Here is a 24,207-nt window from a genome sequence, read left to right on the forward strand (position 1 = left end):
AACCAACTCAGGTGACGATGAGTTGAAAGTGCTACGTGTTTTATGATTCTGTGTTGTGTCAGACATTCTACTTCATTTATAAGGCGGAAAGTTTTAGTAAGTTGTTCAAATGACTCTGAGCACTATGGGACTTAACATCTGATGTCATCACTCCCCTAGACTTAGAACTACTTAAACCTAACTAAGCTAAGGACATCACACACATCCATGCCCGAGGCATGATTCGAACCTGCAACCGTAGCAGCATCTCGGTTCCGGACTGAAGCGCCTAGAACCTCTCGGCCACAGAGCCCGGCTAGTGTGTTGTCATCCATTTTTATGCAAGTCATCAGACAGTCAATACTTACCTAGTATTTAAGTTCGATTTGTTTTTGCACGATTAACAGTACATTTAAAAAAGGCAATTAGTTGTTTTACAGGTACGTCTCCTACTTTGAGTGTATCCGTGTATTTGAGAGTGGATAGAAGGTTTTATAGAATCCCTTTCTCAGTTAATTAAACTTTTTAACCACATTCGTCTTTCAAGGTTTTATTATGAGCGCTGATGAAATTGATTTTGGTTACTTAAACGGACCATCATTATAATCATAATTATAACCTATTTGGAGAGAACATTTGAGGTGGCTGACCTGAAACAAAAACATGTGCAGTCGAAATAAGGTCTCATCGTTTGTATTTTGCAGTCAGCTCCTCATTACGTGTCGGCAACCGTTCGTATTCGACTAAGTCTAATTGACTTCAATTTCACATAGGTCTAGAATTCAGCTCGCTTAAGAGAAAATTCGTTCAGATCTAATGTTCTATCCGTATAGGCAATCTATATTTTCAATGTATCGATACTTCTGATTGATTTCGTGAAGATGAAAGTTCGGGAACAGGTGTATGACAATAACATCTACTGTGATAGTGAGGGCTGGCAAATGAGACTTACAAGGGAAGCATGTATTCAACGGATCACCGAAGTTGTTCACATTTCACACGACCGAAAACCATACTTCTACGTAACGAATACTGCATTAATACAAAGCGTTTCTAAGCATTTGGGGCAAAACGAGGTCCATTACTCTGTTAGCCTGTTGACTACTTTAAGAGAGCTCTGGCCGTCGAGCCATGACGTAAGCGCAACCGGCTAGGGGACTCACTAGAAGTTCGCCCGTGTTGTATTCGAGTCACGTTATTTTCCTTTATTTTCTAATCTCCCATCAGATAATTGTATTGATGCAACGAAACATGTATCGTCGAAAGGAACGTTGATAATAGTGACAGTCATTGTGGTACTTGCGTGGGTCACCAGGCGTAATAATGTATCGTGGTGAAATGAGCACTTATTTATGGACTTATTCTTGTTCACATAGCAAACAAGTGGAAAAAGCTCCTGTTGGAGCACAAAAAAATGCGAAAATGTTTCTGTTTATTTAAAATACTCTGACTGAAAAATAGTGTACCAGCTCCCTCATTCTACTTTCCTAAGTACCTTTAAAATTTTCCCAATAATTCTGGCATGCGAACATTCATGCGCTTTTTTCTACATGCAACTCTTCTCAAACTCCCAAAGCTCCCCTAACTGTTACCCACTCTCACCTACTATTCCGTCGCTGTAAGCAGCTCATCCTCATCCAGTCCCACTTGCCTATTCTCACTCTTTCATTCACTCCAACTCATTGTCGTTATCTCTCTTTGTGTCTCCCTGTCATTGTCTCCTGTGTCACAGAAACAGTCCCTTTGTTCTGCCGTTCTATTACAGTTTCGTCTCACTATTACTGTCTCCCTCCTGCTCTCTCTTACTACTAATATCTCATTCCTTCCTTTCCACAGCTGCTACCTCTTCTCACTGTCACTATCCCTTTCTTCCACGTTGTCATGTCATATAATCTCTCATTATCTCTTTATTCCTTCCAACCTGGCAATGTCTCCTTCACTGTTTTCGTAGCACTGTTCTGACACTGTCAATCACGTTCCACTGTGACTGTGTTCCTCTCTGTCTCTCGTACTGCAATTGTCTCCTTCGCCCTTTCTGTAAGACAATCACTGTCTACTATCTTTCAATAATTATTACTTTTCCATCTCTTTACCATTGTCAGTGTCTCCTTCTCTCTAAACATGATAAAGCGCAAATATGTTCGCATGCCAAAATTTTTAAAGGTTCTAAAGAAGGTAGAATAAGGCAGCTGGCACCTCACTTTTCAGGCGAAGTCTGTTAAATAAACAGGAACATATTTGCATTTTTTGTGCTCCGACAGGAGGATTTTTCCGCTGGTTTCCTTCTTTTCCCTACCTGCAGCGGGGTATGTAACTCAAATGGAAAGAAATGTGTTGGTCAGTAGGATTTAGATAATTTACTTACGTGAAATTGAAACAACGCGAAATTAATTTTACACCTCACACCGGACTCTACGTGCGAAAAAATTTTGCATGTCCTTCAGTACTAGAACATCGTGTTCCCAGATATTAACGGAGACACTTTACATCATATTCCTCCGTGCTATGTCACTTTATAAATTACGTTTTCGTCTCACACCGGATTTTACTCACTTGTCTTACGTGTAGAAGTAGGAATGTTTTGAACCTCTATGTCTTGGAAACTGATAAAAGTATCATGGAAATTTTCATGGTTGCTTGAGATCAGGATCTTAGGAATATATCGTAAAAAAATAACTGCATGGTGTTGCCTGCGGCTGTGCCAGCTTAAACTTAACAAAAATTTTAATTTCTTCGACTCTTTTACTCTGTAGCGTAAAAACAATGTCTCTTGAGAGGTAACACAAGAGGACACAATATGTCCGTGACACACCGCTGTGCCAGTAGTGTTCCTTCAGTCAGTACCAGCTGTGTGATCCGAAGCCATTCCCGTTGGCTTCCCACACCAAGGCACCAGAAGTAACATAACTATTCCTCTCCAAAACAATGAAATAGTGAGACCTCTCCGCACGACGCCGGCATAGACGTCGACGATGGTCATCTGGGGAAGTGCACAAGCGCAGGTCGTCACTCAACACAAGACAACGTCATTCATGAGCAGTCCACGCTTTTCATTCACGGCACAATCCAAATGCTACCATTTGTTTTACGTTGTTAATGGCAGTGGACACATGGAAGGTAGTTCCTTGCTTGGCCTGCTGCTGATCTCCAGCCAATTGTGCGGGATGACAGATAATGTTACGCGTAGGCCCATTACTTGTTTTCGGATTTCTGGCGCAGATCTGAAATGGTTACGTTGAACTTGACGAGCAATGCGGCTGTCCTCCAGTGTGGTGGTCCGTCGTGGTCGACCGAAGTCTTCATGATGAGTAAGCCTGCCGTCGTGTTTCCATGCAGACTAACACCAGACTTCCGTCACATCCGAATGACCCACAAATCTGGATCCTGTACTCTTCGACCAGCCGGCCAAATGGAGACCCACATCTGACACAGTTCAGATTCTGTCTGGTGCTGATATCGCTGTCTCATGCGACTGCGTAGCGCTCTGTGCCCTTCACAGTCATCACTCAACGTCTGACGCCGTTCGCGCCGCTTATATAGACTAACAGGCCTGCTACTGGTAACGGCACTAAACACGAACAACACTAATGCTCTCTGCTGGCCCTTCTATCTGTCACAGAGAATTGCAGTTCTAATTGCTTACGTACCGGTCGATGGTGTATACTTGTACGAAGTTACAGTGACACCGACCACCTCATCTAGATGCCTCGCGTATTTTGTCAGGCAGCGTATTGTTATTGCTATTATTATTATTGTTATTCGTTTCGCATGAAACAGGATTGGCTGCAGATGTATAACTGTTAGAAGTGGAGGAAGAGAAAAACGAATGATGAAAATCGACTGCAGTAGAGACACAATTCTAGTCCGCCGCCTGCGCTGGTTGCGGTAATGCCGCTCCTAGACGGTTTGCGCTCTAGTATGGTATCCAAAACGACCTCGATTTCTCGGAAATGCTTGAGAAATGTATCGTACTAGAGCAGCATTAATTACAGCTTTGTACGCGCTACAGTCGCGCTAAATACGAGGAAAATCAGTGACACACTGGGTGAACACTTCCCTTGCTAATCGGAGGCAACGCTAAAAAATCTGCCGTTGAGATACCAGAAATATTCAACTATATATACTTGAATATTTCTGGTATCTCAACTGCAGATTTTTCAGCGCTCTTTTAACTTTAGGACTCTGTATCTCAGAATGAACAAAAATGGACTTGTACCACTATTGAAATAAGCCCTTCATATGTATAAACACGTCTACTAATTTTCGTTTAAGTCGCAGAACTGCTTCTTGGTATCACGATCTTTTTTTTTTGGTCAGTGTATATCTCGCTGCTACTCTACACAGTGTTACATGGGCACATAGATCGGATATTTTAATGTTCAAAAAGTTTCAAGACTAGATTAATGCAAAAAAGAGAAAAGTTAAGAAGATGGTTTTAATGTTTCAGTCGTTCTACATAGTTTTCCCCCCAATCGAGTACAACGAATAGAACCATCATACAACCAAGTGAAACTGTCAGAAAAGTTTTTCTTTGGGATATTGTTAAGCCCGCGCATCACATTCTCACCTTCGTCGGCGCTGGCCGGCCATTTGTATTCTGCACCCTGCCGTTTTGTGGTAGATTCGTATTGGGAACACCAGTTCTTGTTACCCGTGATCTTTTTTTTTCCAGGAAAGGAAGTCCTCGTTTTTCTTTTCCATCAAGTTGCCGGTAATGATCACTCATCGTTCCGTTTTGTTCGGAAGTCAACGTGTGTAAAACAAATTTTGCGCACACTTTTCTGTTCTTCAAAACAGTCTGAAAAATTTCTTTACCACTTGATTTGGAGATACTAATTTCATTTCCCCATTGCGATTTGTGACAAAACAACGTTGATACACTACGGTCGCCCGTCCGCTACTTAACCCTGCATGCTCACCCCTATGCTTACAAACATTAGTTCAGGCTGAAACTTCCTGGCAGATTAAAACTGTGTGACGGACCGAGACTCGAACTCGGGACCTTTGCCTTTCGCGGGAAAGTGCTCTACCAGCTGAGCTACCCAAGCACAACTCACGCCCCGTCCTCACAGCCTTACTTCTGCCAGTACCTTGTCTCCTACCTTCCAAACTTTACAGAAGCTCAGGCTGTCACAGTAGTTATTGCGCTGACGTCTCTCATATGCCAGGAATAAAATCAGTCCCGCAACTTTGTGTATGGAACGTGTACATTACTTGTAGTTTAACTGAAAGTTTAGTCTCCATTGGGCTGCAGAGATGAGGTCACGTTTACTAGGAGCGCTATCTTTGTCAACCTTCACAACGCTGATCTGTGTATTGCGAAGAATAGGCATGGTATGGCGGCAGCCAACCATGAGCACTGGTTCAGGTTCAGAGTCTTGAGTGGGGATCATTGGCGGCTGCCCCGTGGGACCAGCCATCCTTCCAGAATGCATCAGATGAGAGGCAAGTCTGCACTTCCAGCGGGTGACCGCGCCTGCCCTAATGGAAGACGTTCCTTTGGTGGTACGAAGAGTAATCTGACAACTACATGATGCTGCTCCAGCTCACTACCCTCTCCAGGGTGGAACTGAAACACGGGTGCAGAGAGAACAATCCCACTTGCGTGGTGTGTTCTCATGTCATACACACTGATGAGGCAAAATATTATGACCACTGCTCGCCGCGACGTTGATGGTTCAAAAATGGTTCAAATGGCTCTGAGCACTATGGGACTTAACAGCTATGGTCATCAGTCCCCTAGAACTTAGAACTACTTAAACCTAACTAACCTAAGGACAGCATACAACACCCAGCCATCACGAGGTAGAGAAAATCCCTGACCCCGCCGACGTTGGATGCCGCCTGGTGGTGTTGCGGAGCAGACACGGACGGGAGATCATCCTACCGAAGATACGAAGATATGGACTGCAAACGGAGAAATCCACCGAGATAAGCGACTTTAACAAAGGGCAGATAATTATTACGTAGAGCCTGTGAACGAGCATCTCGCAAACGGCGAAACTGGTCGAATGTTCACGTGCTACACTCGTCAGTATCTACGTAAAGAGGCAGACAGACAGTGAAACTACCAGTAGGCACTCAATAGTTGGACGACCACGACTTTTCACAGAGCATGGGGTTCGTAGGTTTGTCTGCTCTGTAAAGTAAGAGAGATGGCGATCTGTGGCATCTCTGCACAGTGGTGATGCAAGCACAAGTGTTTCGGAGAACACCGTTCATTGTACATTGTTCAACACTGAGCTTCCCATCAGATCGCCGCTACGTGTTCACATGTTGACCCAACGACATTGCCAATTACGACTGCAGTGGGCACGAGACCATCGAGAACAGACCGTCGATCAAATGGAAACGTGTTAGTTCTTCGGATAAATCACATTTTTGCTAAACACTTGACCGACAGTCGTTTCCACAAACGCAGTCATCGACGTGATCGGCGGCTTTAAACGTCCAATGCTCCACGGACGCAGGCTGGTGGGACTACTATTATAGTATTGAACACGTTCTATTGCGCTTGTGGTAGTAATCGAAGACACGCTGACAGCTGCGAACCACCTGAATTCCTTCATGCTTTATGTCTTCCCCGACGTCAATGTCATCTTTAAGCAGTATTATTGTCTGTGTCTCGGTGCCAGAATCGTGCTACAGTAGTTTGAGAAGCATTATAGTGAGCTCACTTTTATGTCGCGGCGACAGAATTCGCCTCATGTAAATCCTATGGAACAAACTCGAGAAAAAGCGTGCAACAAAAATAAACTTTTAAAGTTATTGCATAATGGCTATGTGGGGGTTTCGAGATAAACGCGGTCAAAGTTTGTGTTACATCGTTTGTAATTAAGTTAAGCATATCTCTAATCGGCAATCCCTGGAACCCATAGAAATCCTTCGCGATCCAAAGGAGGTCCTCCTCCATCTTCTTCGTGGCCATGGTGATCCTGGGGGCCTCTTTGGCAGCTTCTGTCATACGCAACTCTGTGTGCTCGATACGCTTTTCGTCCGCTTTTGTGCACAAGTTTTAATAGGCTGATGTGATCTCAAGCTCGAGCACGTTCATAATCTCCACAATGCCTGTTAGGCCGTCGATGAAATTACTTGCTGCCACAATGGCCCCAATTGTTTCCTCGCTATGGACGATTTTCGGAGACAGTTTTTCACAGATCGCCTTGTAAATCGGTAAGGGAGTTTCTGGCGAACTTGTGGTGAACAATACAATAAAGAATACATCCCAGAGAACATTTTTGAATTTTTCAAATAGGATTACCTCCGTTAATTATGGCCTGAAATGTGTCCTGGATAACCGTGATGCCGCAATACTGACATTACTAGACTTCAGCAAAGCTTTTGACACTGATAGCTTTGACGTACTGCTCAGAGAAGTCCAATAGTTAAATTTGTCGGATAGTGCGCTGAAGTATGTGGAAGGTACTTGATAAACGGAAAGCAAAGTGTTGTCGTCGGAATAAGAAATCGTACTGGAAACATTTTCCCTACGAAGTACCACAAGGTTCAGTCATAGGCCCACGTTTGTTTTCCTTGTGCGTCAATCGCATTTCATCGGTTTTGTTTTCCTGCGCACGTCATTCCCATGTCGACGACCTCCAGCTCTACCTAGGTGCCATGCCTGAAGGTATAAATACCGCGATTGCCAGATGAATGATCTGTCTTGAGAGTTAACATGGTAGAAAACCCTGAGTCTCATACTAAATGCAATAAATCGCAAGTAGTCTTAGTATCCCATCAGAAATTAATAAGTCAGGATTTCGCGATCATTTGCCTTCCATTTGACGCTGTCGGAAACTAATGACTTCAAAATTCCGGCATAAACTGTCTCCCATTCCACTTGACGGTATCCCAACGCCATATCGAAAAGCTGTGAAGAACACGGAGGTAACTTTGGAATAATATTTAAACATGGTAGAGAAGAGTGTCGCCATGTGGCTGAAGACTTCCGTTTGCCTCTATGCCCTTAAAAAGTTTCGGAACACATTTCCACAGGATGTGAAGCGGAAATTCTTAGAATCTCTCCTTCTTCCGAACCTCCATTGTTGTGCTTTAACTCGACATGGTACAAGTGGTGAAAACACAAGACGTTTAGAGCTCACCATGAAAGCTTGTTTCGGTATGACCATGTCGGTGCTTCATACGCTCAATTACTGTGCTTGCCGCAATTCAAGTCGCGGGACTACGACACGTTATTTCTACTTCACCGGCTCCTCTGTGCGCGTGCACCCCGGTACCTCGCTTCCGAGACTAAACGCGTATGGCGGCTTCATAAAATAAACACAAAGTCTCACTTAGCTACAGTTTGGGCAAATAAAAGTGGCCCGAAGAACAAAGTTCCAGCGTACAAAGAAACACAGCAGAGGTGAAGTAATACGGTAGTAATCTGACTGTATCAGATGTTAAAAGTGACCATCATTCATCTCTTGGCATTTCTGGGCCCTGGACGGAGAGTTGCTGAAGGCAGGTCGAAGCTGTGCTGCTGGAATTGTTGCATTCTCGTCCGAAACGTTCCGGTGCAGTTCTTGGAAACTATGAGGGATGTTGCGATACACCTTAGATTTGAGGGCTTCCCACTTAAAGCAACCGCACACTGACAGATGAGGTGACCTGTGTGACCAGCTAAGGCCGCGGCCAGACTGACCTCTGCTAACAGTTCTGTCAGGCGTGAAAATTGTATAAATGTGTCCACGATTCGGCCAGCTGTATGGGCAGTTGCTCCATCCTTTTTGGAAGTAAGTGTAGGTCTTTTTCTCATCCGTTAATGCTGCCACAAATGGTTTCAAAATGTCGGCATGTAAAGCGCCGCAGTCGGCGTCTAGTGAAAGAAGATGGGGCCAACAATGCGGCGTGCAGACAATGTACACCATACCCTAACCTTCTGATCATGCAAAGGTGTTTCGTGGAAGTTATACGGATTCTCCGCTGTCCAGAAATTGTGGTTCTGTGAATTGAGATAACCACTCAGGTGAAACCAGGGTTCATCAGACATAAACAACAGATCCGTGTCCAGGCCATTCTTTGTTATCTCAGTGAACAGCCACTCGCACAACTGGAGGCTCTGAGGAGCATCTGCTGGTTTTAACTCTCAATCAACAGACGCTCGGTAGGGATGCATGTGCAGATCCAGGGGGAGTATTCGTCTGCATGATCGACGTGATAAGTCAGTGTCTTGCGACAGGCGACTGGTTTATCTGGTAGTACTCTGAAGCATTTTCTGGTGAACTCCAGCTACATTTTATTGTGTGCGCGCGCGTTTCGGAATGTTTTTTGACTTCTTCAAAACAAATCCTCTCTGACGCCATTTTCGGACTAAGAGTTGCATGACGCCACTGAACTTCTCAGCAAATAACTGACCACACAGTTCCCACAACGAACATCCGCTGCTCCACTGTCGAGTACTATCGTACTCTTTGCGCTGCTCCACTCACACTGACATAGACCGCACTGCGCTCTAAAGCGGTATGGATAATGTGGCGCGCGAATATAAGGTGTGCGCATCATGGGGCGTGGTTATGTGCTTATATTCACGTACAATCGTATCCACTCGTCCGCGTCACTTCTATTTGCGCCACCCTATAATATCCTAGCTGCACTCATTCACAAATCAGAAACATTTGCAAACTACTTCGCTATCGCTGCTGTCCGACTCTGGAACATGCTGCCCTGCACACTTCTCCCTGCTACTTTTAAGAAGAAATTACAATGAAATGAGCACCCCTAGCTGCATACAGGCGTTGATATAAGTCAACGGGGACAGATGGAAATGTCTGCCCCGACCGGGACTCGAACGCGGGAACTCCTGCTTACATGGCAGACGCTCTATCCATCTGAGCCACCGAGGACACAAAGGATAGTGCGACTGCAGGGACTTATCGCTGGCACGCCTCCCGTGAGACCCACATACCCAGCTTATTGTCCCGCACTATATTCACAGTGCCCCTGCCCATTATACTCATTACTCGCGGCTTTACTGCCGATTCCCGTAAGAGTTCGGGTACTATTAGTGCATCCGCACAGAAGAATAAGATGGTCAAATATTTTATTATGAAAGCACAGATACCATCTTCATGTATATTTAAGAAGAAGTTGAAGAAATTCCTTCTGTCATCCTCATAGCCCGTTCACAGAATTAGTGAGAACGGCCAACTTCCCACGTGTCAAATACCAAAGCCAGTGCTTCTGTCGTCTCCCAGTTACGCTTCTTTCTCTTTCCCTTTCTCCATGAGTCACGCCACCTTCTATTCCCTAACATTCGTTAACTGTGTGTTATCACATTCCTCTCTCCCTCCGTCCTTCATCCCTTCCCTTACGTCCACTGTTGCAATCTGTCATAATTAAAAAGCCACTTTACTGTTATCTCTGATTAGTGCTGTACTTACAACGTACAAATAAGAACTGTGGATTCTGGTGTTTTGCCTGTACTAATGTTACTTTTATCTTCTAAATTTAGTACAATATGGCTAATGTATTGAAAAACACGTAGAACGCCTGGTTATACCGAAGTGAGAGCCTGATGGCCCTTGAGATGCCAGGTTAAATAAACCAATCTCTATATATAAAAGGCAATATCCTGACTGACTGACTGACTCATGGTCGTCCAGCCCAACCCCCTAAGGACGGAATCTTGAAAATTGGAGAAGGTGTGTATCTTATAATGTAGACATTGTTTAAGAAGGGATTTTTCGAAATTCCAATCCGAAGGGGTGAAATAGGGGATGAAGGTTTTTGTTGGAAAATGTCGCTATTAAGGCAGTTTTGGAGCTAGACCTACGAAAATTGATATTTGGTTTCTCGGTCGGAAATAAAAAAAAAACGTGTGAACCATCGTTTATTTTCAAGGAATATTCTTAAGAATTTATTTTATTTACTAGCGATTCATTAAGAACATTAACACATTCAATCACACTAGTTAAGCGTGGAAGTAGTTGCCAGGCAGTAACTGTTGAAATCATAAGCAAATTCCTTTTGACAAATGGGAATCTTATTCACATTAATATTGCCTGAAAGCATTAAAAAAAACATACTTAAAATTATAACCAGGAAGCACCCTCTAAATATCAAGTTACAAAGAAAGAAACAAGTTTTAACTGTATGAGCTTTCGGGTGGAGAACCTTGCCGCTCCCTTTTGACACAGCCGTAGTTACGACCGCTCGCAACAGCCTCTGAAAGAATACACTGGAGCAAATCTGCAACACACCATTCTACTTTAAACTAAATTTTTTAACAATTTACACAAGCACACAAACTGTGCACCCCAGTAGGAGGGATGTAAATGGTACAAAACACTAAAAATTAAAATATTAACTTTGCCACCGAATGTGCAACTTGATTTTCTAAGAAAAGTCTTACGGTGAAAGAGCGGCAACTTTGTATACTAAAATGAGCATTTAAATAAAAGCCCATGAAATGTCATCTTATATAAAATTCTACAAGGTTGGCCAAACACGTTACGATGCTCTACAGTACCCAGATACCGCCTCTCAAGATCATAGGCAAGATCAAATCATATTTCAGGTATTGGTCCGTTACACTCCAAGCAATAAATTCGTTAACACACCAAATCCGACAAACATGACAGAGGCAGCTACTAACGTACGGTAGATTGATAGGGAGATTACCGAACAACCAGAACCGCCCGTTGCTCTAACCCGCCCCTGCCCCATAAGGGAAAAACTGACCACCCAGTTTATAAACAACCCCCTTCCCGCGGATGGGCAAACGGAGAAGAGTGGTGGGACGACCCGAAAGCAAGACGGCTGGTGACTTCACCAAGAAAACAAGTAGAATTTAACAAGATTAAATGAAACAACATATCACCAATCACTTAACTTCTAATAAACTGCGATTTCTCGAGAAGACCTGGCGCAGCACCTCCAAATCGCTCTCCCGAACGGTCCGCTGCCAGCCGCTTCAACGGACGCAGGAAGGCGCGCCGATCTCCCGTCTCAAGGCGTCGCAGCTCGCACCGGCCAGACCGATGTCGTGGGTTGACTCCTGTTGCCCTCGTGTCGACCGCGAAGCCACTACCCCTCGCTACACGGCGCGGCCCACTGGACTCACGTGGCGACCTCACATCGCCGACGCTCAAGACGGACAAGTCATCTTGTGTCTCAGTGCGCGACCGACCAACCGATAGATCCAACCGCCAATGACCATTGCCTGAGCAAATTCGAGCAGACTGGCTGCCTAACGCGCAGACTCCGATGCAGGAACTAAGCCCCGACCGAACGACCACTCGCTGAGTTCTCTTACTGGCGGAGTGGAAAGACTCTCATTCTGCCGGCTTTAAAGGTTGATCCCAACGACAGACATACTAGCACTCCGAACGACAGACAGACACTAACTGCCTGACAATTGCGGACGAGAGACAGACTGACTCCAGACTCACCCAGATTTTTTTTTTTACTTTATAGTTATTTTAACACCTGAACAAACAGGGAGGCTGGCAGCGGCATGCTACGCCGCTCTTCAGCCGTAGAGTTGACAATCACAGTACAAGAATGGAGAATGAAAATGAACATAGTGACGGGCAAAAAATAGTGGTCACAGTCACACAAAAAACACGGAGCCGTTCACACGCGACGAGAAAGACACTGAAAACACGTTGACACGGCGCACATAACACTGATGAATCCGATGGCACAAGTGGACGGAGAAGCGTGACGGCGGACACTAAAAACACTAAACGACGTCACACACACGAGACACAGATGGCGATGATCTCCGGCGCGCGAAAGTCCACGTAGCATGTGCGAGTCCGGGGACCTGCCAAGAGGGGCAGAAGGGTGACGGCGGGTGGAGAGGGGAGAACAGAGATGCCAATGGCTGAGGAGAGGGGAGGAGGAGGAGTAGAAGGACAGGGGAGGGGAGGCCCGGGGGAGAAGTGGGGAAAAGGGGAGGGGAGGGATGGAGGGTGCCCAAAGGAACAGAAACAGGAAGAGGGAGGGAGGATTAAAGTTGGTAGGAGGGGTAGATGGAGGGGAGGAGGACATCATCAGGGAGGGGGAGCTGGCGGAATCCACCCTGGGAGGGGGTAAGGAGGGTGGAGAGATGGAGACCGGGCGGGACGTGGGAATACAGGCGCGGCAGCAGGCGGGGGTGGGAGAGGATCGGGGAGACGAGCGGGTGAGGAGGATCGAGTTTGCGGGAGGTGTACAGGATCCGTATCCTTTCAAGGAAAAGGAGGAGGTGGGGGAAGGGGATGAGATCGTACAGGATCCGCGTGGGGGAGGGGAGACGGATGCGATAGGCGAGGTGGAGAGCACGACGTTCAAGGATTTGGAGGGATTTATAAAAGGTAGGAGGGGGGCGGAGATCCAAGCCGGATGGGCATAACAAAGGATAGGGCGGATGAGGGACTTACAGGTGTGGAGGATGGTGGAGGGGTCCAGACCCCACGTACGGCCGGAGAGGAGCTTGAGGAGACTGAGTCAGGAGCGTGCCTTGGCTTGGATTGACCGGAGGTGGGGAGTCCAGGAGAGGCGACGGTCGAGGGTGACGCCAAGGTACTTAAGGGTGGGAGTGAGGGTGATAGGATGGCCATAGATGGTAAGATAGAAATCAAGGAGGCGGAAGGAAGGGGTGGTTTTGCCTACAATGATCGCCTGGGTTTTGGAGGGATCTCACCCAGGCTCACAGCGCCCCTTAAATGCACGTGAACAGGCAACCTTTCCCCTTTCCCACCAGAGGGAGACACCAAAGCTGCGATTGCCACAGCGGCGCCACCGCCAGAAACGGAGGGCGACTGCTTCACACTACGTGCTGTGGCGCGTTCTTCAAAACAGCAATTTTTACCACGGCTCAACGTCTTTCAGTATTTTTGGAAATTTAACCCTATGGGAGTGAAGAGGTGGGCGAAAGCTTTTTCTGAAAATATATCATTATTAGATAACTACTAAAGTATTTTTAAAGCTACATCTATGAACATTGGTATTTGACTTCTCGGTTACAAATAAGAAAATACGTGTTTCAGTGCTTCTGGAAACTGAACTCATAAAAGGGTGAAATAGGGGGTTGAGATTTTTTATGAAAATATTTTATCATGAAAGCAATTTTAAAGTTAAATCTATGAACATTTAAATTTGGCTTCTCTATTAGAAATAAAACACACTTACGTCACTGTTTTTGGAAATTCAAACCCTTAAGTGGATGAAATAGGGTCATACAGGCTCAGCGACTCATCATCGTCCACCCCAAACCGTTAATGATAGAAATTTGAAGTTTGGATGGGGTGCAGATCTTATATTGTAGGCATCTTTTAAGAAGGGATTGTCCGAAATTCCACACCCAAGGGGGTGAAGTACGATATGAAAGGCTTCTTGAAAGTATCTGTCTGTTAAGTGAATTAACAAACGAAAAAATACGTGTTACAGTGTTTCTAGAAATACATCTCGTAAGGCAGTGCAATAGAGGATGAAATTTTTTAATAAAGTATTTAGTCAAATTAAAAAAATTTAAAGCTAAATTTATGATTATTGTTACTTCACTTCTCAGTTAGATGTGAAGAAATATTTGTCAGTGCATGAAAGTTGCTATGGAAACATTTCCACAAGAACGCAAAATGCATGATTAAAAAAACCTTTGAACTCCCACTGTTAGAACTGCTTTTTGGTCAGAAGGACATTCGGAAGAGACCATGCATATATGGCCTTCACTAGCGTGAAAGGTGATCAAGAGTCTCCGGACACCTGGCTGAAAATGACTTACAAGTTCGTGGTGCCCTCCATCGGTAATGCTGGAATTCAATATTGTGTTGGCCCTCGGCATTCCCAAACATTCCAAAGGTGTTCTGTAGGATTCCGGTCACGACTCTCTCCATGCCAGTCCATTACAAGGGTGTTATTGTCGTGTAACCACTCCGCCACAAGTCGTGCACTACGAACAGCTGCTCGATCGTATTGAAAGATGCAATCGCCATCGCCGAATTGCTATTCAACAGTGGGAAGCAAGAAGGTGCTTAAAACATCAATGTAGATCTGTGCTATGATAGTGCCACGCAAAAAAAACAAGGGGTGCAAGCCCCCTCTATGAAAAACACGACCGCACCGTAACACCACCGTCTCCGAATTTTACTGTTGGCCCTACACAAGCCGGCAGATGACGTTTACCGGGTATTCGCCATACCCACACCCTGTCATCGAATCGCCACATTGTATACCGTGATTCGTCACTCCACAGAACGTTTTTCCACTGTTCAATCGTTCAATGTTTACGTTCCTTACACCAAGCGAGGCGTCGTTTGGCGTTTGCCGGCGTGATGTGTGGCTTATAAGCTGCCGCTCGACCATGAACTGCAAGTTTTCTCTCCTCTCTCCAGCTGTCATAGTACTTGCAGTGGATCCTGATGCAGTTTGGAATCCCTGTGTGATGGTCTGGACTGATGTCTGCCTAGTACACATTACGACCCTCTTCAACTGTCGGCGGTCTCTGTCAGTGAACAGACGAGGTCGGCCTGTACGCTTTTGTGCTGTACGTGTCCCTTCACGTTACCACTTCACTATCACATCGGAAACAGAGGACCTAGGGATGTTTAGGGGTGTGGAGATCTCACGTACAAACGTATGACACAAGTGATACCCAATCATCTGACCACGTGAGTTCCGCGGAGCGCCCCCCCCCATTTTGCTCTCTCACGATGTCTAATGACTACTGAGGTTGCTGATATGGAGTACCTGGCAGTAGGTCGCAGCACAATGCACCTAATACGAAAAACTATGTTTTTGGTGGTGTCGAAATACTTTTGATCACGTAGCGTAGCTGTCCACGTACTTTACGTCATGTAATGATGGAAAAAATCATGACACCAAGAAAACGTTCTGCGACATAAACGAAAGTAAGTAGGCGTGCTTCTGCATTTGAACTATGACGTCTTGTTTAAATTCCGCGCCAGTCGCCTAAGACTGGCGCTGGTAGCTCCACTATCAGAGTATGCAACTCATCATCGCTCAAAATACACGCTGTAACGGCGTTGAGCGTTACTCACCTTTAAGATTGGATGTGGTGAACTGATATCAGTCAAGAATGCCTTTAAGGGGACAAACACGCCGTTATCAACACCTGACTGAGATTGAACAAGATCGCGTAACAAGACTACGAGAAGCCACATTATCCTTCTGCGATACCGTAGAAAGATTTGGCAGGAATTTAGCTGCTGTACATGAATACTGGCAGTAGTGGTCAACAGAATATATGGTGGCAAGAAGACGGTACTCCGAACGGCCACGTAGCATTACCGTTTCGGCCTATAGCTCTCGCACATCGTACTGCATCTGCAGCAGTAATTTGACCTGCAGTTGGCACCAGAATGACACAACGAACTGTTACAAGTCATTTATTTGACGATCTGGGAGCCAGACGCATGTAGCATGCATCGCACTGACCCCAAATATCCGCCATTTGCTATTTCAGTGGTGTCAAGCGAGAGCTCATTGCAGGGCAGGATGGATGTCTGTTGTGTTTTGTGAAGAGAGTTGGTTCTGCTCAGTGCCAGTGATGGCCCCGTGTCGATTAGGGGGAGGTTAGTTGAATGCCTGCAACCAACCTGTCTGTTTTGTAGACACACTGGTCCTGCAACTGGAGTTACGGTCTATGGGCGCGATTTAGTAAGACAGCGGGAGCACTCTGACTGGAAATTTGTACGTCAATCTGGTGATTGGACCTGTTGTGGTGCCATTCCTGAACAACATTCCAGGGGGCGTATTCCAACAGGATAACGCTTGGCCAAATAGCACTGCTGTAACCCAAATGCTCTACAGACTGTCGACGTGTTGTCTTGGCCTGCTCTATCACTATACCTTTCTCCAATAGAGTACATACGGGTCGTCATCTGACAACTACAGCATCATCCAGAAACAGCATTAACTGATCCTGTATTCACCGTCCAACTGCAACAGCCATTGGAGCCAAACCAGCAAGCTTAGATCCAGCACCTGTACAACACAACGGATGCACGTTTCGAAACTGCAGTCAACAGTCTGGCCCTTACGTAGGTTGTTAATGTACCAGTATTTCACCTTTGCAATAGCTTACATTAACATAGATTATCTCCCGCTTACATTAACCTGTCATCGTATAGCCGGCCGGTATGGTCGAGCGGTTCTAGGCGTTTCAGTCTGGAACTGCGCGATCGCTACGGTCGCAGGTTCGAATCCTGCCTTGGGCATGGATGTGTGTGATGTCTTTAGGTTAGTTAGGTTTAAGTAGTTCTAAGTTCTAGGGGACTGATGACCTCAGATGTTAAGTCCCATAGTGCTCAGAGCCATTTGAACCATTTTGTCATCGTACAACGTTATTCGCTTCAATATGTTAGCTAGAAAAATGTATTCCCGAAATTTCATTATTTTACATTAATTACTTTTTAGTGTTGCGACTTTTTTCCGCCAGTGTATATTGAAATTGGACTTTGATATATGTGCAATCTTGGACTACCAGGAAAAGGTGGTAGTCATAAGGATAACTGGGAGTGTCAGAAGGATAGGACGCAGTGTGACTGGCTATGCCCAAGTTGTCAGATGAATAGAAAAAGAATCCCGTAATGTTTGGATACTCCATTAGTAGTGTAGCACTTGACACAATCACGTCGATTAAATATTTGGGCGTAACATTGTAGAGCGATATGAAGTGGGACAAGTACGTAATGGCAGTTTTGGGGAAGGCGGATAGTCGTCTTCGGTTCATTGGTAGAATTTTGGGAAGATTTGGTTCATCTGTAAGGGAGACCGCTTATAAAACACTAATACGACCTATTCTTGAGTACTGTTCGAGCGTTTGGGATCCCTATCAGGTCGGATTGAGGGAGGACATAGAAGCAATTCAGAGGCGGGCTGCTAGATTTGTTACTGGTAGGTTTGATCAACACGTGAGTGTTACGGAAATGTTTCAGGTATTCGGGTGGGAGTCTGTGGAGGAAAGGAGGCGTTCTTTTCGTGAATCACTACAGAGGAAATTTAGAGAACCAGCATTTGAGGCAGACTGCAGTACAATTTTACTGTCGTCATATTTCGCAGAAAAACCACAAAGATAAGAGAGATTAGGGCTCGTATAGAGGAATATAGCCAGTCATTTTTCCGTCGTTCTGTTTGGAATAGGGAGAGAAGATGCTAGTTGTGGTACGAGGTACCCTCCGCCACGCACCGTATAGTGGATTGCGGAGTATGTACGTAGATGTAGATGTAGGTAGGGGGCGGTTATTATGGTGGTGCAGGTAGTGTGGTATGTGAGTGGCTCGGTGGGATGCTTCCTGGTAGCTGGAGCAGTTAGTTGGTGGTAGGTGTGTAACGCTGTGTCGGTGGCCCGTGTCCGCAGCCACCACATCCCGGTGCGGCTGAGCGACAAGCCCAAGGTGCAGCAGACGCGGCTGCAGCGCGCCACCTGGCTGGGCAACTCGACGGCGCTGCTGCTGGTGGCCGACAACGACCTCTACCTGCGGCCCGCGCCCATCTCCGACCTCGACGTGCGGCTCACCGACACCGGCCAGCCCGGCGTCTTCTACAACGGCGTCCCGGACTGGCTCTACCAGGGTGAGTGCCGGCGCGCCATCTCTCTGTCCACATCTTTCACTTTCCAGCCGAGTGACGGCCGATACATAAATTTCCTTCCCTCCTCCCTCTCCCCCACCCCTCCATGATACAAAGGATGAGGCTCTTTTCCCACTACAGAGGGCCCGAGTAAAGATACCTCTGCATATTTGGCTACCTGTGGAGCGTCTCTGGCACTAGTAAAACATTGCCAAAGTTCGGTTATTTATTAAACATGTCTCCAGTCATCTTGTTCCATGGCGGTCTTATGCCCGGTGCCACCTTAAGCTGCATGTTGGATTCCCGCTAACGGCTGCCGACTCATCTCCTCGTCTGGAGGCCCATGTGAATGTTCAACGTACTAGCCGCTCGACTGTGCTCGACCCCACGCCAAATTCTTTGGTGATGCCTGATGACCCATCCGCGATGTGGTGTTGGAAGTCGTGTGGTCGGGTGATCTCCTTCCTACTGGTCTGGTACGTCCCAGCACCTGGAGATGCCTAAAGTGCTGAACAGGAACGTCGACGCCACAAGACCCTGCTGCCGGTTTCCACGCTTAAGTTCGGTGCTGTCAGCACTCGACGATATGGTGTTTTTGGATGACAGACAGCTTCTCCATCAGCAGTAGTAGGTGGCGAGCAGTATGAAGTTCATCAGCGCAAAGACCGTCATCTCATGTACATCTTCGTCTGCTCCGTTGACTGTTCTGAAGTATCTAGGACATAGATTCGCACAATATCGTAATAATGAAATCGAGTGCTATTACTGTGAATGATATCGATCCCAACCATCAACTCCTTGAGAGCTAGAGAGCTCGACTATTTACAGGGAGTTAACGTGAGACTATGACACGATGCTCGGTTCGTAATGACTGTATGTGTCCTCCTTATTCTACTATTTTCGCTTAACAGGCTCATAACTGCTGTGTAGGTTTTCTGATACTGGTTCTTACGAAATAGGTACAGTTTCCTCCGACATCTCGTACAAGATAACGAATATACGTGTCACGTTTCCATTGGTTTTCTGTCCCATGCCATCTTCTGCTGAGTTCGTCCCCCCTCTCTCAGCGCGGTGTTGCAACATGCCAAGGCCTGTCCCAATTGCGACATACCGCTTATACCTTGGTTCTGTATCTACCTCTGGCGTGACTGCACTTTGTTTGTGGCAAGGCGAATGAGCTGTAATAAGATTTTCTGATTTTCAGCCTCTTACTATTATGTGCTGTAATACCACCACGCCTCCCGCAGTATGGATGCTAACCGTCATGTTGTGTCCACCCTGTCTACCCCCATTACTGTGCCACACGTAGACCAACATCACAACTCCCACATGCTTCCACAAATCATTTCTCTCTAAATAAACACTCATCGCCAATAATAATTAACTTATCACTAATAAATAGTTTTTTAGTAAAGCAACTAAAAATTCAAAACTAGTCTTTTATTGTGAAACCATAGTAAAACTTTATCACGAAATAGAGCGGAGATTATGACGAACCATTTGTCCAAATGTGCCATTTATTTGACATTGAGATCATGTCGTCCCTTAACATACTGTGTTAAATAAATCAGATATCTGGGCAATGGGCGTGTCACATTCTCCGTACTGATACAAAATTAGACACTGTAATGCTAATTGTACAAATATATAATTTTTAATATCTTGGAGTATTTCAGAACTAGTTGAATTGAAACACCATAGTTGAAGGCCATCCCTCACCCTTACCACCATCCCTTTCCCTCCGGCCATGTGGAGTTCGAGAACAAAAACACCAGTGAAGCAAATAAACGAAGTACTTGAAGAGAAGAACAGTTAGGTATATTTTCGAACAGACTTCGGTATCTAGAGATGAACTGTGTACATTCTACAGGAACAAACATGTGAAACAATATTTCCTCTTGCCCACTCCTTCTTGACGCCAGAGTTACAGTAAATCATTCTAGTTTTCTAACTAGTGCAGCAGTAATGGTAAATGGTAACTACTGTTGTTGTACTAACGCAGGACAGGACAATCAGTTAAGCAAGAGACTCTGTAAACAACGTAACAGTCTAATACTGAACATTTAGTTTGTTCCCTAGCGTCGTCTCTTATCTCATTAGCTAACCGGTTACGAACGTACCTGTCACAGGAAATTACTACTGGTGTTTCGTTCATTGGCCTTGAGACGTGAAAACGTATTGTCTTACATTTTTGTTTTTGTCGCTATAGATTAGATGACCTTCAGTGCGAAGACCGGTTTGATGCCGCTCTCCACTCGAAACTATCCTGCACAAGTGTCTTCATCTCTTCACAGCTACAGCAACGTACTTCCACTTCCACTTGAACACTTTGCCTTGTTTTCCCTCAAAAACGTTTATCATCTCTCCCCCCCCCCCTCCCTCCATCACTAACCACAGTTCTCTACATTACGAAATAAACGATTCCTTTATGTGTTCGGATAAATATAGTCAACCGAGCCCTTCTTTTAGTCGCTTCTGCCGTAATTTCATTTCTCCCCAATTTGTTACTACACTAGTTATCCAATCCACCCATTCAATCTTCAGCATTTATCAGCAGAACCACATTTCAAAAGCTTCTAAATCACTTTGTGCTTGTACTATTTGCCGACCACGTATGACTTTCGTACAAAGCTATACTCCTGACAAATCGCTTCAGAAAAGGCTTCCTAACACTCGAATGTATATTCAATGTTAACAAATTTTCAGACACGCTTTGTTTTTATCCTCTGTGTGCATTTCATATCCGTTTTACTTCACTCGACGTCTGTTACCTTGGCCTCCAAATGGCAAAACTTATTTACTAATTTTGGTGCCGCAAATGTGTGTGTTCAAATGTGTGTGAGTTCTTAAGGGACCGAACTGCAGAGGTCATCGGTCCCTAGACTTGCACACTACTTAAACTAACTTAAACTAACATATGGTGGGAGCAACGCACACACCCATGCCTGAGGGAGGACTCGAACCTCCGGCGGGAGGGGCCGCGCAGTCAGTGACATTTCGCCTCCAACCGCGCGGCCGCTCCGCGCGGCTTTTGGTGTCTCATCCCTCATCTAATTCCCTCAGCGTCCCCTGATTTAATTCAACTACATCCCATTGCCTTTGTGTTATGTTTATTGATATTAATCTTGCAACCTCTTTTTGAGACACTATCCATTCCGTTCCACTGCTTTTCCAAGTACACTGCTCGAGAGGTACAGGACAATAAAACTCTGTGAAAATATTGGTGAGGATATGCGTTAGGGATATGACGTATAAACCATTGAAAGAAATGCAGTTTTAATTCCCACATGAGCCGCTAACATTTCTAAACTGCGACCAATGTTTACGTTCCAGGTAACAGACGTTGCTCACTGTGACAACCATCTGCATCCCCGACAGCCTGAAATCGCACCAGAAATTCCGCTACCGGTGCCCGAAACATGTGAGGTCGTGACAAAGCTTGTGCAGTTTTTGGAGATCACACGTTGCGCCCAGCATTCTGAGCCACGGTAACAATAGTATCCTCAACAATTTGCGGCCTCTCCCAGGAGGAATTCCCAAATGGCCAATTAATTCGAACTTCCGATCATGTACTTCAGCCCCGGTAATGAAAGAGGACCTCTCCGTATTCCTTCAAAGCGTCGACATCGCGAAGACCAGTAGCACTGTTGCTGTTGCTCCCATGAAACATCTTCACGAGTAAAGTCCTGCTCACCTTGTCCAGATCCATGTTGACCGTCTGCAGCCGCAATGCACACTGATGCTTGTGTTTCAACCATTCGTACCAGTGTCGACAACCGACGGCAAGTCATGACACTAAGACCACTACAACGCAAATCCTGCATCCTACAGTAAACTGGGGTGACAAAAGTCATGGGATACATGCACCTATACAGATGGCTGTTCCATCCCATATACAAGGTATACAACTGCTATTTACACTCTGGTGAGTCATGTATAACGGTTTCCGACGTGTACTGCCGCACTATGGGAATTAACAGACTTTGAACGAGGAACAGTAGTTGGAGCTAGACACACGCAACATTTTATTTCGGAAGTCGTTAGGGAAGTCAGCATTCCGAAATCCACAGTGTCACAAGTGTGCCGAGAATACCATGTTTCAGGCAGTACCTCTGACCACGGACAGCGCAGTGGCCGATGGCCGTCCCTTAACGACCGAGAGCATCGGCGTCTGCGTAGTGTTGTCGATGCCAACAGACAAGCAACACTGCGTGAAATAACAGCAGAAATCAGTGTGCCACATATGACGAACATACCCGTTAGAACAGTGCGAAGAAATCTGACGTTAATGGACTATGGAAGAAGACGACCGACGTGAGTGCCTTAGCCAACAGCACATCATCGACTGTTCTGACCATAACGGTTGGACCCTAGACTAGTGCAAAACCGTCACTTGGATAAATGAGTCCCGATTTCAGTTGGTAAAAGCTTGTGGTAGTGTTCGAGTGTGGTGCAGACCCCACGAAGCCGTGCAACCAGGTTGTCAACAAGGCGCTGTGCAAGCAGGTGGCGGCTCCATAATGGTGTGGGCTGTGTATACATGGAATGGACTGGGTCCTCTGGTCCAACTGAACCGATCATTGACTGGGAATGGTTATGTTCGGCTGCTTGGAGATCATTTGCAGACATTCATGGACTTCGTGTTCCCAAACAACGATGGAACTGTTAGGAATGACAACGTGCCATGTCACTGGGCCACAATTGTTTACGATTGGTTTGAACAACATTCTGGACACTTGTAGCGAACGATTTGGCCACCCACACCGTCCAACATCAGTCTTGTAGAATATTTATGGAAGGTAATCAAAATCATGCATCGGCAACACTTTTGCAAATATGGACGGCTATAGAGGCAGCGTGATTCAATATTCCGAAGAGGACTTCCAACGACTTGTTGAGCCAATACCAAGTCGAGGTTATTCCGGGCAAAACGGGATCCGACACGATATTGGGAGGTATCCCACGACTTGTCACCTCAGTATGAACATCATTCCTACAAAGATGGGTGTCCATGCGATAAATAGAGTTTTCCGTCTGCATCGGCTCAAGTAGTGAAAGTTTAATTATAACCATCCTGGCTTTTATCGTGTCTGACAGAATTGCAGTGTCATCGTAAAACCTTGAATTCTTTCTTTCTTCTATCTAAACGTGCCTTGGAGTTGGCAGCATTGAAATCACTGTGCCTTTTTTAGATATCTGCACTATACGTTCGTTGTCTGGCCTCATGGAATTGAGTGTTCTCACAGCTGTTCAGAACATTTGAATTCAATCTAACAGAATATTCGCTTCACCACAGAGCTGGAAAAGGATGGCTGACGTTCCTTCCTTCGTGTGCAGGCCAGGAGGGTTTGATGGTACGACTGGAGATGCCTTTTATGGGAAGCCAACTCAGACTGATTTGTATCTCCAGGCTGGTAGTTGTTAACATACGATGCAGCATGAAGGGGTACTTCGTACTTTTAGTTTACAGGACGCACGTCATCTCAGATCGTGAACATCTTTTAGCTAAATTAGCCCACGTCGAAGTCATGAGACTAGATCTGCGGTTTTTTTTTACCTTACGCAAGTAGCATTTCCAACAAGATTGGTAGTATTCTGTGGGAACGCGGTGTGTAGTGTATGTCTCGAACACACTTTAATATGAGGACCTTTTAAGGTCTGTAAAGGATGACCCTCCTTTGCGTGAGACGTGTCCCCCCCCTCCCCCCC

General features: G+C 45.6%; 1 protein-coding gene across 1 annotated transcript in view; it reads left to right on the forward strand.

The window, feature by feature from the left end:
• The window catches only part of LOC124798538 (inactive dipeptidyl peptidase 10), a 1,422,769-nt gene that overhangs the window by 1,160,137 nt on the left and 238,425 nt on the right, over positions 1–24,207 (forward strand). Inside the window, exon 8 of the mRNA XM_047261988.1 lies at positions 18,287–18,501. Within this exon, the coding sequence (XP_047117944.1) occupies positions 18,287–18,501 (215 nt within the window). The remainder of the gene's footprint in view (positions 1–18,286; positions 18,502–24,207) is intronic.

This window comes from Schistocerca piceifrons, chromosome 5 (assembly GCF_021461385.2).
Source record: "Schistocerca piceifrons isolate TAMUIC-IGC-003096 chromosome 5, iqSchPice1.1, whole genome shotgun sequence".
Classification (NCBI taxonomy): Eukaryota; Metazoa; Arthropoda; class Insecta; order Orthoptera; family Acrididae; genus Schistocerca; species Schistocerca piceifrons.